General features: G+C 44.8%; 2 protein-coding genes across 2 annotated transcripts; one reads left to right on the top strand and one right to left on the bottom strand.

Annotated features, from left to right (window-relative positions):
- Positions 1-242: 242 nt before the first annotated feature.
- LOC107297529 (interferon-inducible GTPase 5) lies at positions 243-4,534 on the top strand. Its single transcript, XM_015826895.1, has 2 exons — positions 243-319; positions 2,881-4,534. Exon 2 carries the CDS (start codon positions 2,889-2,891, stop codon positions 4,125-4,127), a length of 1,239 nt encoding a protein of 412 aa, XP_015682381.1. The 5' UTR covers positions 243-319; positions 2,881-2,888; the 3' UTR covers positions 4,128-4,534.
- Positions 4,535-6,108: 1,574 nt separating this feature from the next.
- Positions 6,109-17,994, bottom strand: SMG9 (SMG9 nonsense mediated mRNA decay factor). Its single transcript, XM_015826831.1, has 14 exons — positions 17,838-17,994; positions 16,420-16,582; positions 16,269-16,343; positions 15,564-15,807; positions 14,744-14,841; positions 14,094-14,206; positions 12,991-13,102; positions 12,436-12,531; positions 11,317-11,402; positions 10,827-10,933; positions 9,826-9,933; positions 8,514-8,639; positions 7,031-7,175; positions 6,109-6,808 (listed from the first exon to the last, which is right to left on the bottom strand). Exons 2-14 carry the CDS (start codon positions 16,567-16,569, stop codon positions 6,730-6,732), a joined length of 1,539 nt encoding a protein of 512 aa, XP_015682317.1. The 5' UTR covers positions 16,570-16,582; positions 17,838-17,994; the 3' UTR covers positions 6,109-6,729.
- Between the last annotated feature and the right edge of the window lie 406 nt (positions 17,995-18,400).

The raw sequence follows: 18,400 nt of genomic DNA, 5'->3' as shown, positions 1-18,400 counted from the left end.
GCTCTCTCTCTTTTCCCCTCTTCTCTCTCGCTCGCTCGCTCGCTCTTTCGCTTTTTCTCTCGCCCTCTCCCTCTCTCTCCCTCCCTTCCCATCCCAGATTTTGTGCCAATCGCACAAAACTCAGGGGGGCTTTCCGCTTTTCAGCAGGGGAACGCCTCGGCTTCCCACGACCGAGTTCCTTCCAGGAGGGGGCAGCAGCGCCACCGCATAAAACTTCTGGGCGAATTCAGACGAGCGTGCAGAGGCGAGAAGCAGGAAACGCGGCTCCGAAGTTGTCGGGACGAGAAAGCGCTTCGGCTCCCGAACTCTCCGGCGCCAGGTAAAGTCAACGCCAGCGGTAACGTGCGGCGGGGAGAGCGCACCCCAGCAACCCCCGATGGTGGGGCCGCCGCCACCGAGGTCGCCCCCGCTCTTGGCCAAACTTATGGGGGCGGGGGATGTTGATTCTTTTGGACAGAGGCTTCCAGGCCTTCTTGACCATGTAAAGTTATGAATGCACTAAAACCCTGTCCAAATGTAAAGTATTGCCAGGTCTGCTTCCCAAAAATAGTGGACAAGCGGGGGGGGGGGGTTAAGTAGTAAAAAAAAGTAGACTGTACAGCTTTAGATTACGTACCATTTCATCATAAAGCTTTTGAATTAAAAAAATGTCTATTTTGTGAAAAAAAATAGTGAACATAATGTGAAAAAAGCGGACTGTCCGCTCAAATAGTAGACACCTGGCAACCCTAAAAGTATTAATACCACTTTACAAGGCCTTGGTAAGGCCACACTTGGAATACTGCATCCAGTTTTGATCACCGCGATGTAAAAAAGACGTTGAGACTCTAGAAAGAGTACAGAGAAGAGCAACAAAGATGATTAGGGGACTGGAGGCTAAAACGTATAAAGAACAGTTGCTGGAATTGGGTATGTCTAGTTTAAGGAAGAGAAGGACGAGGGGGGACAGGATAGCAGTCTTCCAGTATCTCAGGGGCTGCCCCAAAGAAGAGGGAGTCAAGCTATTCTCCAAAGCGCCTGGAAACTGGAAACTGATCAAGGAGAGAAGCAACCTAGAACTAAGGAGAAACTTCCTGACAGTGAGAACAATTAACCAGTGGAACAACCTGCCTCCAGAAGCGGTGAATGCTCCAACACTGGAAGTTTTTAAGAAGAGACTGGACAACCCATTTGTCCGAAATGGTATAGGGTTTCCTGCCTGAGCAGGGAGCTGGACTAGATGACCTCCAAGGTTCCTTCCAATTATTATTATTATTATTATTATTATTATTATTATTATTATTATTATTATTATTATTATTATTATTCTATGCCCAAAGGATACCCAAAGCATGCCCAAAGGACTGGGGATCATTCCCATTCCGGGCGACTGGAGCAGTTTAGAGGAGAGGGAGAAAACGGGGGAGGGATGCAGAGGGAAGGGGCCAAAGAAAGAGGCAAATGGGGGACAAGGGGGGGGGAATGTTGCAAGCTTAAAAGAGAAACAAGTTGCATTGAGTTTGAGAATTGGGGGTGCAGGGGGGGGAGGAAAGGAGCCTTTATTATTCTGCCTTTGGTTCAGCAGCTCAAGCTTAATGCTTCATTCCTCCTCCATTTTCCTACAACAACTCTGCGAGGGAGGGGTATGTGTGTGTGTGTGTGTGAGAGAGAGAGAGAGAGAGATAGGGAGAGAGAGAGAGAGAGAGAGAGAGAGGGAGGGGTTCAAAGTCAGACACAGAAAACAGAGCGATTAAAAGCGGGCTGGGGGAGGAGAATGGTTTTGTCACTTTTTGGAATCCAAACTGGAAGAGAGGAAGCAAGGTAAACATGGGAACAAATCGTTGTTTGTCGTAGCCTGGTGCAAAATGGCTGATGAGGTACCTCAAAAGAAGCAGAATTCAGTGGAAAGAGCCCACAGAAGTTTCGACAAAATTTCAGTCGTCGTCCCGGTTATCAACTAAATCAGTGATGGCGAACCTTTTAGAGACCGAGTGCCCAAACTGCAACCCAAAACCCACTTATGCATCGTCAGGTGCCGGGTGGGTACGGCCCATTGGGTGGATGTGGCCCATTGGGTGGGTGTGGCCCATTGGGTGGGCGTGGCTGCGGTGATAACGGCAGACTGGGTGGGACTAAAAAGTTCAATCAATCAATTCCAACTTTGCAAGATCTTTCTTTTCCCCGCAAGAAGTTGAAATTGACTGATTGATTGAACCTTTTTTTTTTTTGCACACGGCGACGGAGGCCTAAAGCGAAAAGGTTTTATAAAACCCAGCTGAAGGCCTAGGACTGGGGCAACGATGCGCGTGCCCACAGAGAGGGCTCTGAGTGCCGCCTCTGGCACCCGTGCCATAGGTTCACCACCACTGAACTAAATCAAACAATGTAAGACTTAGCGTGATATGTGAACTCAGTCAAAGGAACATTACTGGGTGGCTAAATAAAGTCATTTCTGTTAAATAACGGAATGGTGCACAAGTAGTCCTTGGCAGTTCAAGGACTACTAACAGTTCATTTAGTGACTGTTCAAAGTTGCAATGGGACTGAAAAAAGTGACTTGTGACCTTTTTTCACAGTTACAATCTTTGCAGTATCCCCATGATCATGTGATCAAAATTCAGAGGCTTGGCAACTGATTCACATTTATGACGGTTGCAGTGTCCCAGGGTCACGTGATCCCCTTTTGCGAACTTCTGACTAGCAAAGTCAATGGGGGAAGCCAGATTCACTTAACAATCGGGTTACTAACTTAACTACATTGATTCACTGAACAACTGTGTGGCAAGGAAGGTCGTAAAATGGAGCAAAACTCACTTAAGTGTCTTGCTTAGCAACAGCAATGTTGTGGTCGTATGTTGAGGACCACCTGCATTGACCTTCTTTCCTCTCCTTTTCTCGTAGGCTTTGTTATGGCGAGGCAGGATCAGTTCATACCACCAAATGAGGATGGTGATTTTGTCAACGACTATGATGTCATCACCGATGAAGAGATTGAAGAGATTAAGGATGCCCTTGAAGAAGGGAGAATGGACAGAGCCATTTCCAAGGTTATGGAAAACCTTCAGGTCCTGGAGAACATCCCCTTGAACATAGCAGTAACTGGAGAATCTGGGTCAGGGAAGTCCTCCTTTGTCAATGCCATCCGAGGGTTAGGAGACGACGAAGCTGCTTCTGCCCCCACCGGGGTAGTGGAGACCACAGAGAAGCCCACACCTTACCCACACCCCAAGTACCGCAATGTCACTCTGTGGGATCTGCCTGGAATTGGAACGCCAACATTCCACACCAGCCTTTACCTGGAGCAGGTTCACTTCCCCTCCTACGACTTCTTCATCCTCATTGCCTCAGAACGCTTCAAGGTCCATCATGTCCAGCTGGCACAGGAAATCCGTCGCCGGGGGAAGCATTTCTATTTTGTGCGCTCCAAAGTGGATGCAGATTTGGAGGCCAGCAGAAAACGCCGGCCACAAACTTACAATGAGGAGACTATCCTGGAACAGATACGAAAAAATTGCCGGGCGCATTTATTGGACATGAAAATGCCCGATTCCAAAGTGTTCCTTCTCTCCAACTGGGAGTTTGATAAATACGACTTCGGGATGCTGGAGGAAACCTTGGAGAAGGAACTGCCAAGCCATAAGAGACAGGCTTTTCTCCTGGCCTTGCCAAACATCTCTCTAAACATCCTGCAGAAAAAGAAGATGGCTTTACAGAAAGAGATCTGGAAGCTGGCTATTGTCTCCGCTGGAGTGGCTGCTGTGCCCATTCCAGGCCTCGGGGTTACCTGTGATATAACCATCCTGATCAAACACCTCTCAAAATACCTCAACAGTTTTGGCCTGGATGAGGAATCTCTTACCAGGTTGGCTAAGAAGGCCAACAAGCCTGTGGAGGAGATCAAAGAGGTAATAAACTCGCCGTTAGCTAAAGAGATCTCCAGAGACTTAGTTCTAAAGCTGCTCACCAAAGCTGGCGGTGGGGCACTAATGTACATGGAGTTCTTCGTCAGCGCAATACCCATACTTGGTTCCGTGGCAGCTGGAGGAATCTCCTTTGGTACCACCTACTACATGCTCAAGAGCTGCCTGGACGAGGTGGCCAACGATGCTCACAATGTTTTCATCAAGGCTTTTGAGTCTGAGGTCTGAAGGAATTCAGACCTTGAGGAACCGATTGGGAACGAGCACTCAATTAGTGTTAATTGTACTGAATCAAATACTTCGTATTTTCACCAGCCCATAACTAAATTCACCAACTAGAAGAGGGGAAAAGAGACATGAAGCACAAAACTTCACCTTTTGCAATAATTTAATTTTTTATGATAGCCGAGGGGTGGGTTACTTTATTTCCATTTATCGCAAGATATAAAGAGTGAGTATGACGGATTCCAGGATAGAATTATGCCATCATTGCAAAACGAGACTTCCCAGTGTTCTTTGAGGGAAAAGACAAATAAGGATGAAGTTGGTTTGAATTTGGAAAGCACAAATTGTCCTGTATTTAGGATTTCCTATATTTGACACATTCTTTAACTGACCAAACCATCAAAGCTGACACGAGTCAGAGTGTAGACCAAGGATAGGCAATTTTGGCTTTTATGACTCGTGGACTTCAACTCCCAGAATTCCTGAGCCAGCCATGCTGAGGGGAAACGGAGAGGTTTCCATGCTGAGCCATGTTGGCTCAGGAATTCTGGGCGTTGAAGTCCATGAGTCATAAAAGAGTCAAGGTTGCCTACCCCTGGCATAGACAAACTCAAAATAGTGCTAGATCAGATGTGGAGAGACCTGGCCCATAGAATCGCCAAGAGTTGGACACAATTGAATGGGTAACATCTTCATTTTTATCCACCAAAGGCCTTCTTGCAATGATCTGTTTTTTAAATTGTAAAATTATACTTTCTTATTGTCCCAGTTGGTTTTAACTGAAGCTGAGTAATTTATCAAATTGCAGACTGGTACCAATAATGTTTTAGATTTCCTAAAATCCGGATGGCCCCCAAGGTTGAAAGAATTGTTTCAAGATCATCATGAATTTTAATGCTCCTCTCAGATGTTCAACAATATAGCCACAAGCAGTCAAGAAACAGGTCATAGACGACCACCCAGTAGAGCAGCCATGAAGCTGTTGGAAGTTATTCGTGTCTATACCTACAAAGATCAGAATTGTGCAAGCTACGGCATTCCCTGTGACAGTGAGATCATTGAACAAATCAATCCAGAGTTCTTACTCAAGGCTAAATTGACCAGGCTCAAATTATCCTACTTTGGAAATACATCATGCAAATTACTCTTATTAGCATATTATAGAGAGGGAACCAGCCTAGAACTAAGGAGAAATTTCCTGACAGTGAGGACAATTAACCAGTGGAACAGCTTGCCTCCAGAAGTTGTGTGTGCTCCATCACTGGAGGCTTTGAAGAAGAGACTGGACAGCCACTTGTCTAGAATGGTATACACTACAGTCTCCTGCTTGAGCAGGAGGTTGAACTGGAAGACCTCCAAGCTTCCTTCCAACTATATTATTCTATTCTTCTTCTATTATTCTCTGGAGAAGGCTACAACACTGGGAAAAGTTGAAGGAAAGAGGTCCTCAATGAGGTGGATGGATTCAGTTATAGTGGTGATGAGGGCACTGTTGGCAGACCTAAAAGATCGGACTGGAAACAGATCATCGTGGAGAAAATCTGTGTGGCTGCTAGGAGTCAATGACTTCATGCTACATTATCAATCAAACACTTTTTCTACTATGTTGGTACACGCTGTTCAGTGACATTTGTGTGAGCGTTGGGCTGCCATACAGATTTCTTAAAACGAATGAATAAAATAAAACGAATAGAAACAAATATGTTTGTCTGTGAATGGTTGGAACAGTTGCAAGTTTCATGAGCCTGTAGAATGACAATGGATCGTTCAGAAGTTGCTCTTTCGCTTCTAATCTGAGCAAGCTGGCTTATTCGCCTTTTTAAGTCCCACGGAGGATATTTTCCTTTCAACGGCAAACACAGTTTTTAAGAACAGCAAGTTTGAATGAAAAGGAAATTGCTGCATTTGTCAAGCACAGGTGATAACACAGCAGTGAGTGAGTGAGTGTGTGTATGTGTGTGAAAAATTCCACCAAAACTGAAGCAGCTTCTACAGTTTATTAAACAAGAATAACCATCCATGCAAAAAGGAGAGGTCTGCCCAGCTTGCATCAGAGGACCAGGAAAAACAGGGCCAAACGGGGGCAAGGGACACAGGCTGGAATAGAGAGATAAGAGGCAAGATACATGCCCCACAAAATGAAAGCTTTTATGAGCGACACACTGAAGTAGGGGGGACACCCTGTGACTACGCAAACGACACTAACTCCCCATCGACCTTTGGCCTCACCTGCTATTCCAATGCAGAGGGGTTCCACTGTCCCCCCTCCCACCAGGAGATTGCAGATGGTCTTCGGACACTTCCTTGTTCGAAGGACACTGGCAGCTCTGGAATGGCTTTTAGTACAGGAGAGGCCCTCCCATCTAGGCCAGATCCCAAGGGACAAGATCCATTTTCAACAGGAGGCAGAACGGCCGTCCTCTAGGGATGAAAAGCCACCCCTGCATTTTTTCCTCTTATATCCTGCCTGGCACCACCGAAGGAGTGCAGCTCCCCTCTCTGGGGGACACATCATCCTTGGCGTGGAGGGGGCAGATACCCTGGTCTGCTCCAGCTCAGGGCTGGAGCTGCCTCTCTCAGCAGTCCCAGTATGGAGACGCTGTGCTCACGCCAACAGCCGGCTATATTCGGAGAGAGCAGAGGACTTCTTGACGCCATCCCAGATGCGTGCTGCATAGTGGAACCTGGGGGGGAAAAAAGTCAAGATTAGGGCCAATGTGCACATGGTCAAAGTTCTCCACTATGGGGTGGACCTTCACGGGCAAAGCCTGCGGTGTCTGATGCAAGAGGTCTGGAGCGCACCCATTAGCTTCTTCCTCCAAGGTGGGAGATGGATGACCTGATCTAGGATGCCTCAGCTGCCACAACTCCCGCCGGCCTCAGCTGCAGTTAAAACACAGGCTTACCAGTTCTTTTCTGTCAGGATGGTATGGGAGAGCTGAGGCCGGGACATGGACATCATCTGGCTCCGAAGCTTGGCAATCAGAGACTGGAAGCTGGGGTGTCCTTTGTATCCGGGAAGGAGGGAGAAGAGAGGGCCACTTCCCGGGGCTGTAGAAAAAGTAAATGGAAGACGGGGTGTTTGCTCCCCTTTTTGGCACGGCCAACAAATGCACCCTCCCCAAAAGATTGTGAACAATCCCACAGGAGCATGGAAGCTACAGCTGTCATCCCCATAGTTAGCAAGTTTCCCCTTATCTTAGGACACGAATCCCTGTCTGATTCAATATTCAAACAAATGGAAGCCCCAAAATTCTATAAATGATCTTATTGGGACAGAATGATACAACTCATTATGTTGAGCAGAAATCTGTCAGGAAAAAAAAAAACCCTTGTCTTTTCCTCCCCGTTTCTCATTAAAATTGTCTATTAAGCACTTCTACCTGCCTACTAAAATGCAAAACTCAGTTCAGATTTTCTTTGTTTCAAGAGAAACTGCCTGCTGTGTTAGTTGTTGTATATATGTGTAGGGGGGGGGGGGGGCTAAAAAGTAAGAAATGGCAGTATCTCCTCTCCACGTTCTGTTCAGAATCCAGTTATATTTCCTTTCTATCTATCTTCTCTGATCTAAAACCAATTCTCACCTTTCCCTGGATTCTGCCATACTCCCAAGAGGGACGGGGGAAATATGCATGCTGGTTTTATTACTTTCACTTCCTCTATTCACTACAAAGTAACCTTTTGTTTATTCGCCTTCTCTGAATTTCTCCTCCCTACCGGGCTGGGATCTGGTTTATTTCTCCGGTCAGCAGAATAAGGTGTGAAGAGCTGTTGAATGAACCTGCACAACGGAGCCGGACTGATGTTATCTTTCCTGGATTTAACACCTGGGGATTTGCCGGTCTGAACCGCCCAGAAAGAACTGTGGGGTGGAGTCTGCTTAGGGACACTTTAAAACATCGATCTGTGGGGGAATCCCTCAGATCCTGTCTATTATGCCTGCCATCAACTACTCTTAATAAAAGTTCCTGTTGGAAGAAATTGTTCCCAAGAGTTCTGCTTTCTTAAGAGGTGGGATTGAAGTGGGTCGTTACACCATAGAAACTTTCATAACGAAAGCAATTGCTCCAAGTCAGGATGTTCTAATTAAATAGGTATCTTAAATTCAGGTTTGTCATCTTTTATGTTTGGGACAAGATGTGTTCAAAACATTTCAACGTATTCCAAAACCAGAAGGGCTGGTTCACCGTGAACCTGAAGTGATCTGACTCCAGAATGTGGTTGGACCACCCTGTTTTTCAACCGGAATGAAGGCTGGGAAATGTTTTGCACATTTGCTCTACCTGGATGCTTTATTTGGAGAGGAGCCAATCTGGAAGAAGGAAATGGAGGAGCTTTGCATTCTGACCTAAGGACAAGAAAAGGCTGGGAAGTGAATTCTCGACTCACTTGCTCTGGGTAACACGTCATCTGTTTCAGAATCCATGAAGGGCAGTAAGAACAGGTTGACCTCTGTGTCCAGGTAGCTCTGTGGCAGGCCAGGGAAAATGTTACATTCAAGCATGGAAAGAGTACCTAGTAGGAAAAAAGTGAGACTTCTAAGTTTTCCTGTCTTTTGTCAGGCTGAGCCATCCAGAAAAACGTGAATCCAAGTTTCTATTAGTGAGTGAATATATTTTTCTTTTTTTGGGGGGGGGGGACTAATCCTTTGTGATGCATATGACTCCTCTGAATGTGAGCCTGTTGAATGGACATTTCCTTCAGGTGGGCATGTTCACCCTCCAATCACCGATTCTACACATCATCTAGTGTACGGGTCGGCAACCCGCGGCTCCGGAGCCACATGTGGCTATTTGAGCCTTCTCCTGCGGCTCCCAGCCTCTTCTGCCATTTGCAGAGAGAGAGAGACAGAGATAGGCACTTGCGCTTCCCCCCCCCCTGTGTAAAAAAGAGAGTGGCTTCACGCATTTGTTGGACAAGCTGACAAGCTTATTGGGCGGGGCTCCTGCCTTTGCTGCGTCTCAGCAGAAAGCAGGAAACAGAAAGCAGCATCTCTCTCTCTCTCCCTCTCTCTCTCTTTCTCTCCCCCCTCCCTTGTGTGCACGCGCACATGTTTTGTGGCTCCCAGTGTTTTCTTTTCTCTGGGAAACGGGTCCAAGTGGCTCTTTAAGAGTTTAAGGTGGCCAACCCCTGATCTAGTGCAACAGCATCTGAGCAGCAAATGGCTGCCAGGAACAGCCATGGTCATCAGTTAGAAAACCTAGTTCCTTACCTTCTGGTTCCCAGGTTCCCTCTACATTTGATCCCACACACCAATCCAGATGGCCTTGAATTTTCCCTGCTGCCTCCCATCCCACAATTCTGCCAGAAAACACATACTCCGGATCTGCCTCTAAATCAAAATTATATGCTCCAAATCCACGGCCAGAATGCTTTGATCCAGACACAGCCCTTCCAGTACTGGCCGGTCCGTTCATAAAATACCTTGCACATCTTTTGTAAAAGATCTGTATTGCTCGAGCCCGTCCTAAAAACTGTACGTAGAAAGTCAGCACCATCTGCTTATTTTTTTTTTTACAAAGGCGGTTTTTCACACACAAGAGGATTTAATATTGGATTAATTCCTTCAGAAATCATGCCAGCGTCTCATTTTCCTCATATCGGAATCAGAATCTTGCTTTGTCCACTACCCACTTGAATTGCATTCCCATTCCAGAACCGGAACCCAGCCCTCTGAGCGAACCGGAAAGCAAATCCTTACCTTTGTATTTCAGGTGTGAATGCATCATAATCTTGTCGATAACGATATGCATCTGCTTCAGGTTCCGAGGACAGAAATTTTCCCTCTTGGCTTTGTTTTGGAGAAAAACTAGAGAGGGGAGAGGAGGGGGAAAGAGTCACCATTCACAAGAGTCATGAGTTCAGGGTCCTCGTGCTCTCAGCTCAGAACTCGTGCTCTCAGCTCAGAACTCAGAATAAATCCTTGCCTTCCACAAGCCAGAACTCAGCCAAGCTAAAAAGAAAGATATTTTTTTTTCTGATTTCCTAATAAAAGGTTCTTGGTGGAGCTTCTGTATAGGAAGATTCTGTACAACGACAGAATTTGGAAATCTGCAAAGAACTTGTAATTCTCATGCAAGAATAAAGGAAAAATATATGGAAAGCAACTAGATCAGTGTTTCTCAACCTCAGCAATTTTAAGATGTGTGGACTTCAACTCCCAGAATTCTCCAGCCAGCATGCTGGCTGAGGAATGCTGGGACTTGAAGTCCACAAATCGTAAAGTTGTTCAGGTTGAGAAACACTGAACTAGATATATGCCACAGGCCCCAAGAACCAAGAAAGACAATCCAGAATTACTTCCAAGCAGTTTCCTTCATTGTTCATCACCTACAGACAGAAATCTTGCCAAATTAAAGCAAAGTACTTCTATAATTAAATCCAAAGTATATAAAGGTATACTCTGAAAATAGCTAGGAAGGAGCCATCTCGACCCTCTTCCTCCCAGTCAAGCTATCTAAACTTCGTGGCCTCTTGGCCCTCTGGATCACAGCCTCTCCCCCTGGGAATCCAGACTACATTCCACCACACACAGGAAGATACTATGAAGAGGGACTTGTGGTGAGGTCTTTGGCCTCTCCTAATCCCACCCTTTTTCACAATTTTCTACTTTAGCCACCCATCACTTCCTGTCTTCCAGCCCAACACCACCTCATTCGGAGACGGGACAGTACAAAGGAGAAAATTTCTGTTCTTCCATACCGATGTGTGGGTAGTATTCTGTCCCTTCATCGGAGCCAGAGGAGCTACTGGATTCATGGCTGGGAGACGGCGTGGAGGGCTTTACCATTTCAGCTGTCTGAAGGAACCTGCAAATGGAGAAGAAAACCCCTCAACTAGTAGTAAATCTTCCATTATTAAGAGGAAAGATGGCAGGATTCTTCTGTTATACTTCCCTAATTTTGATACTGCAAAAAATATCTCCCAATGTTAACCTTGTCAGAAGAGGTGAAAGAGGGAAGACCTTTAGCAGTCTCGCTATTATCTAGAGACCCCAAAATACCTACATTCAGAGAATTAATATTTAGTGACATTTACAGGTAAGGTTTCAGAATTCAAGTTTTTGTTGAAAAGAATAGATTGTACACTGGCCTTAAGCAGCAGGAAAATCAATTATTAAAGGACTTTGGACTTCAAACAGTTGACTATAATTCTTTGTTCACAATAGGGCTTATTCCAACCCATCTCTCACCTGTATAGGCTCAAGTCAGTAAACCAGTCTTGTACCACAATCACCACATGGCAGACGGTGAAGAGGAAGGCAGCGATCTGAAGGGACTAAAAAGAAATTTCAAGTAAGCAGGCAGAAAGACAGGAAAGGGCCTTTGGATGCATGCCAAAATTCTTGGTCTGGAGCTGTGCTCACAAGAACAAAGAATCTCTCTGTTCCAGAACTGATGACATCACGGTAATCATTTAAGGATGGTGAATTGATTGACAGTCCAACCCAATGAAATGTAAGTTACAATGAAGGGAAACGGCAAGAAGACTGAAACAACTAATGTAAGGAAAAGAAGAAGACAGGATTATGACGTGGTCAAAGGTGGAAGAGTAGAAATTCCCACAAAGTCAGAATTAGTGGAAGTTGTAAAAATGACCAGAAAACAAGGTGCTTTTTGAAACGACTGGAAGACTTTTATGGACTTTTTAATAAAAAAAGTGAAATTTAGTTATTCAATGGATTAAATTAAATTTAGTTATTCAATGAATTAAATTAAAAGGGTTGAAGAAATTTCTAGAAAAGTTAGAAGGGAGGGGAAACAATAGGTTTGTTAATATCTGTTGAAGGGAAGACTGGAATTAATTACATTTCATAAGTTTAGGAATTTTTTTTCTTTCCCTTTTTTTTCTTACCGTTTTCTTTTTTTTCTCTCATTTTCTTAAGAATTGCTTTTTACTTTATATGAAATCCTCAATTAATATAAATAATAAAAAAGGAAATGAAGAAAACAGGTTTATTGTCCCTGTGTTTTCCAACTTTTGTATTCTTTCAACAGCAAAACGGATCAGGGCCCTCAACATTTCCATAGGCAGATTCGCTCTGGTGCAGGGGTAGGCACTCTTGGCTCTTTTATGACTCGTGGACTTCAACTCCCAGAATTCCTGAGCCAGCCATGCTGAGGGGAAAGGGAGAGGTTTCCAGGCTGAGCCATGCTGGCTCAGGAATTCTGGGAGTTGAAGTCCACCAGTCATAAAAGAGCCAAGGTTGCCTACCCCTGCTCTGGTGCTTACCTGAAGTGAAAGTGCTGCAGGTATTTCTTGCAGCCACTTCTCCCTCCCCTGCTCTACAAAAGATAAGATGGACCATTACCTGCATCTCAACATAGGTATGGGGTAGATTGTACTCCGGCGGCAGCTTGCGGTCGTTATTGATCAGGTGGTCTAGGATGGAGGGGCTGAGAATGGGCTACAGAAAGGAGAAGGAACACAATTGGGAGATTGTTAGCTGTCATTCCTTAGCCAAAGCAATCCAAGTCCTGCCCTCAGTTCTCAATGAAAGCTAATCCTCCCTCTTGAAAGAACTGAATGGAGGACAGGGGTCCCAAATACACGTTGTACTAATTGATATTGTTTGTGTAACAAACTCTTGGAAGCAGCATTTATAATGAACAAATAAAGAGAGTGCCAGTTTGGTTTCGTAGTAAAGGCACTAGGCCAAGGGTAGGCAACCTTGGCTCTTTTATGACTCGTGGACTTCAACTCCCAGAATTCCTGAGCTGAGCATAGCTGGCTCAGGAATTCTGGGAGTTGAAGTCCACGAGTCATAAAAGAGCCAAGGTTGCCTACCCCTGCACTAGGCTAAAAAGCCAAGAGATTGTGATTTGTGAGCGAAAACAAACCACAGAAAGATCACAAAATCGCCCACCTGAGTATCCAGGAAGATGATTCGCTCCTGAGTAATAAAGAAATCAATGCCGCTGGTCTGGTTGCCCCCACGCTCCTTGATTTCTTGGCTCTGAGTGCGAAACACGTATGTCCTACAAAAGGGAAAAAGCATTCATAGAAAAATGAACCATGACTGGAAATCTACGGGTTAAACTTCAGGAAATACATTGACTAGCTGAATTGGTCTGAGGGCACGGCACCTTCAAACATTCAAATACTTGAGGAACAAACTGGCAGGGTCTACAGCAGAGTTGTCAACCTTTCCGGCATTAAGACCAGGGGGGAAAGGGGACTGGTTCCATGTGAGCGGCGGGCAAGCACACGCACAGCTCCATTTAGCGCGAGCAGTGGGCACACACGTCCACTGCTTGCGCAAGTGAGAATGTGCGCACGCACACGTGTTCACCTGCCCTGTAGGCTGGTTCCAAATGGCTGAAGGAGCGGTAGTGGGCCACGGGCTAGGGGCTAGGGATCCCTGGTCTAGAGTTTAGCTTCTCTAAGAAAAAAAAGAAGCGGCTGCAACAGCTGAAAATAATAACTTATGTATTTAAAACAAGACTATTCCAACAGCAAGGAAGCCAAATGAAAATTTCTGAACTAGTAATGGATACTTGGCCCAGTATGCCAACAATCTGGAACATCACAGGGACAGAATTACAGGTTTAGCAAGTAACAGCAAAGGCAGAAAAAGAAAGGCAGGGTGTCTCCTAGATTTATAAACTATGACCACCAGTATGTATTCACTGTACGTGCAGGAATTAGATCTCTATCAATGCAATGGAAAGACAGGTCAATGTTATTTCATGAGGTCAAACCTTAACAATGTTTAATTAAATTAAGTTGAAATTGATTCCTGTATGTTCTATGTTTTTGTTGGTCCCTTTGTTCTCTGCTTTTCTTTTCTTTTTTTGCTACATTAAAGCAATTAAAAAAAAACTTCCAAACGTAATGCCCATTAGTAAATTAAGAAGAGCTCCATAACAATCTTCCTTATTCGGTTCATTTTCAAAGCTCACTGCAATCCTTTTTGGATCAATCCGGTATCCAATGGCAAGGCATTTCCTCTTCCTAAAGCCCACCCACCTCTGATCTTCTTCAGGTTGATTGGCTGATAGCAGTGACATCACCATGGACTTCCCAGTACTTTGCAGTCCTAATACCCCAACTACAAGCACATCTGTTTGGTCCAGGAGATACTAATATAAGGGAGAGAAAGAGGAAAAGGGAACAATTGTAAGCGTTAACACCTCATAAAGGAATGAAGGCAATTTAATATCTGTTATCTTCGTTCTAAAACAAAACATAATCCTCTTGTATTGGCTAGCAATGATGGAGCTTATCAATCTATTCTTTATTGGTTTGCACTCTTTTTAATCTTGTTCTTTTTTTTTTCCAAATTGCATTTCAGCCAAAAATAAGATACAGACATACATACATGTAATTTCTAACCCACTTAGAAAAATGGGTTGGGAAAGAATACAAAGTTAATAAAAACTAAACCCCTTCCATATAGCTCAATAGAAAGTAGAGGGGAAAAGGTTATTTGGAAACTATAAAAATCAATTAAAACAAAGAAGCAAATGAAAAGACAGCCAGAAGCTTTGAAAAGCAAGAGGTTCAGAGCAACTAGCCAGATCAACGCAGGGTTTCCAAGAAACATGCCAGAATGGGAGAATCAGAATACAAAAAAGAGTAAGCAAGCAAGAAAAGCTTCTAGAAGATACTCCAAATACCTCAATAGCGCTGTCACACCAGTTCATCTGGTCATCCACTAGCTTGATGCTATGTTTCATCTTCTCCGGGGCTAACAACTTTGCCTGGCCAACCACAGCTGAAAAAAAAATCAGCAAGTGACACCTTAATCCACAAGCTCCCCATACAGGCAACATATGCCAATATTACACCTCCCACTGACTCCCTTGTTGAATAATTAAGTCAAGATCGAGGGCCAACAGTAATAATAATAATAATTTTATTTTGCGGTCACAGACCAAAATGCAAGTGCAACAAAAGAAAACACAAGAAAAATATAGTCACAAACAATTAAGCACCAGAAGCCTTGGCTAAAGGGAATTACAACATTCTCCTCTAATAGTTACAGCTCTTAAAAGAAATTTAGAAACCTGAGAAGTAATATAGGAGGAGCCATCCCCTAGACAATATAAGACCAAATTACTAACATTAGAACCAGAGGGATCAATTCCAAGGAGAGACAGTAATTTAATTCTGGCTGTGTTATACATAGGGCAGTATGATAAGACATGCTCCACAGTTTCAACTTCAGCCCTATCACAGGGGCATAGTCGCTCACTAAACAGGAGCCTCTTGAATCGCCCGTCGAGTAGTGCTGAGGGCAAGACATTGAAACGGGCCAGGGAAAAGACTCTTCTATACTTGGGGATGAGAGGGCCAGCAGTTCATTTCAAGAGGCAGGTCTAACCATTCCAAGCCATACCGTGCCTGCCCTTGAGTTGCCAGGAGAGATGCTCCTTATCGGCTGCCAGAGATAACAATGCTTTCATCCAAAGAAGTGGCCTTTTGGTCCAGACTTACGGTCCATAACGCCGCTGGATGCAGCCGAGCCCATACCCCGATTCTGGATCTGATAGACTGGCTGGGTGGGACGCTGGCCTTCCTTCTCCACCTTGGCCACAGCTGCTGGGGGCTGAGCAGACACCTCCGTGGTTCCGGCAGGGCCTTTGCCTTCCTCTCTGGACTTCATCAGCACAATGGGCTTTTCCATAGGAGGAGCAGCAGCAGGTGCTGGGCCAGGAGCGGAGGCTGGAGCCACCTTGGACTGTGAAGACAAGCAAGCCAAGATCCAAAATCCCTTTCAGGTGTGTAGATATGGCCACAACTGAGTCCAAAATTTCTGCTGCTAAATGAAACATTTGCTAAGTTAAATTTTGCAATCAGGTGTGGTCACGCAATGACCCACTTAAGAACCACCACAACTTACAACTGAAATTCGGGCTCAGTTGACAGTCATCAGTCGAGAACTACCTATAGACGATTTGGAAGTTGGAGGTAACAAGAAAAATTAATAGGTGGTCAGGAACCCAAATTTCTATTACACCCATTGAGGTGTAAAAGTTAAATCTATTTTTCCCCAATGACTGAGACAAGAATTAGCAGCTAAATAGGGTTCTATGGTTATCCTTGAATGAAGAAACCTCCCTTGGTGAATTCTGGGTTCCAAATGATATATCAGGTATTTTTATAAAACCTAAAAGTGGTGGACCATGTTCTCCTACCTACCCTTTCTGCAGGAGGTTTGGCCAGAATGATGGGTGTCTTCTGCATCATTGTCCCCACTGGTTCATCCATCGGTTCCTACAATGAAATCGGGGTCAGACTTAAGGTGGATCCCTGCCCTTATGGCCATGCCACCCAAAGTGTAGACTTTTACCCGCCGGTCTCGGTCCCGGTCCCGGTCCCAGGGGACATAGTCACGCTCTCGCCCTGGTCCAGACAGGCTTTGGTGACCCAGTTCTTTCTCCCGATTCCAGCGACGGCGTCGTTCATACAATCCAGGCTGACTGTGGCCCGACTCCGACATGTGAAAATGGGATCTGGGAAGAGAACAAGAGTCCCATCTACCTTTGGAATGATCACATGAGTGAAGAATTGTATTATCTAACCTCAGAAGAAAAAGGCATGACATTTAGGATGGAGTAGTGGAGAAGCATCACCTGAAAATATCAGGCTTCAAATACGAGGACCAAAAGAAAAACTTAACCTTGGAAGCAGTGTGTGTATAGGACTGGGGATGTGGGCTAAAAGCTACACACCTCTGCCACTATTCACTAGGGGAAGAATTGCTTAAGCCCTCAAAGCAACATGGTTAGTCCTTATTTAGCGACTGCCTCGTTTAGCAACCATTCTGTTATGTCTATGATGAAAAAGCAACTTTGTGGCCAATACTCATATTTACGATCTTTGCAGAAAAACAAAGGAAAACAAAGATCGGAAGCAGTCACTGCTTAATAACCAAGTTTCTAGTCCCAATTATGTCGCTAAACATGGACTACCTTTACATAGTATTCATTTATGTGAAGGTCAGCTCTTCCCTGCTCGTGTCCCCCCCTTGGGGGAGACTGAGTGAGCTTAATTGTAAATTCTAGATTTTTTTATTTTGATGTTTTATTTTTCCTACTATATCGTATGTTTGACCCATTAAGGCACGGAGGAAGAAATACCATTTCCAAGGCAGTTTATCATTCTGAACTAAAATAATATGCTGCAGAGAGAGAGATAGCATGCAATCTGCCCTACATTTTTGTCATTATAGGTTATTTTTACTGTTTTTGCCGTTTGTTCTTGGATTATGTTGTTTAGCTTTGTGTTTTAATTGTGTATGCTGTCCAATCTCACATACATGAGGTGGACAGCTATATAAATTCAAAAACCAAGTAAACAAATACAAGAGTAGGAATCATAGAAAAAGCAAACTCTAAGGAACTTATTGGCTAAAAGTGACCTAAATAAGGCAGAACAATATTGGGGAAGCAGAATGCAAGCAACTAATACTATTGAGCGTGTGCAAAAAGTGCTACAGTTCTGATGAACCATCACAAAGTTTGGGATTAAAAAACACAATTTCTAGGGAGAGATGGGCCTATAATAATTGGCGGAGAGATACACGTCCTCCTGTCAGATGTAGTTGCTAAGCAACCGCCCGTGGACGGATACGAGAGAAAGAAGGCAGCCGCCGGAACTATGTATTCCTCGCGGAAGAATAACGCTGGCTTTTCTCAACGTTCGCGGAAGAATATTGGCGCACTGAAAAACCAGGAACTACCTATTCTCAGTCCCGCAAAGCAATACCTGAGCAGCGGAGTCCTGAAAGCCGATAAGAACCTCGCTTACGGAAGAAATACTCCGGGCCCAGCGTCACGTAAAGTAGAAGGTAGCGTCAATGGGGGCAAAGCTCGTTGCGAGGCAGATGGGATTAGCGATGTGCGGTCACGGAAGGAAGCCGAGAAAGAACCTCGTCGGCCACCGTTGTTTGAGCTAGCGCGCAGGCGCAGGAGGTCATCGTTCGTCCCGAGTGAGAGCACCGTTAGCTTTGATCTGGCGCATGCTCCTTCAAACCTGAGTAGGTTGTTGGATGGCCGTCAGCGTTTTAATTCGTCGCAGCAGTTTTGCGAGTACGCATGCGCCAAAAGCCTACAAGTATGAGCCTAGAGAGGCTTAGAGCGGGAGGCGCGGGTCTTGAAACCGGAATCTTTGGGGTGGATTGGAGACAGCCTTATTTCTAGTCATAGCGCCATCTAGTGGTATCATTAATTTCTAGTGGAAATTAATGGTATTAATTTCTAGTGGAAATTAATGATAGCCTTGACTAGCATCTCCATTGGTTTGGGCACTCTGGTTAAGGACGATGGTAT

Source organism: Protobothrops mucrosquamatus, unplaced genomic scaffold (genome assembly GCF_001527695.2).
Source record: "Protobothrops mucrosquamatus isolate PMUCROS unplaced genomic scaffold, P.Mucros_1.0 scaffold_212, whole genome shotgun sequence".
Classification (NCBI taxonomy): domain Eukaryota; kingdom Metazoa; phylum Chordata; class Lepidosauria; order Squamata; family Viperidae; genus Protobothrops; species Protobothrops mucrosquamatus.
This window is presented reverse-complemented; position numbering and strand designations above follow the sequence as displayed.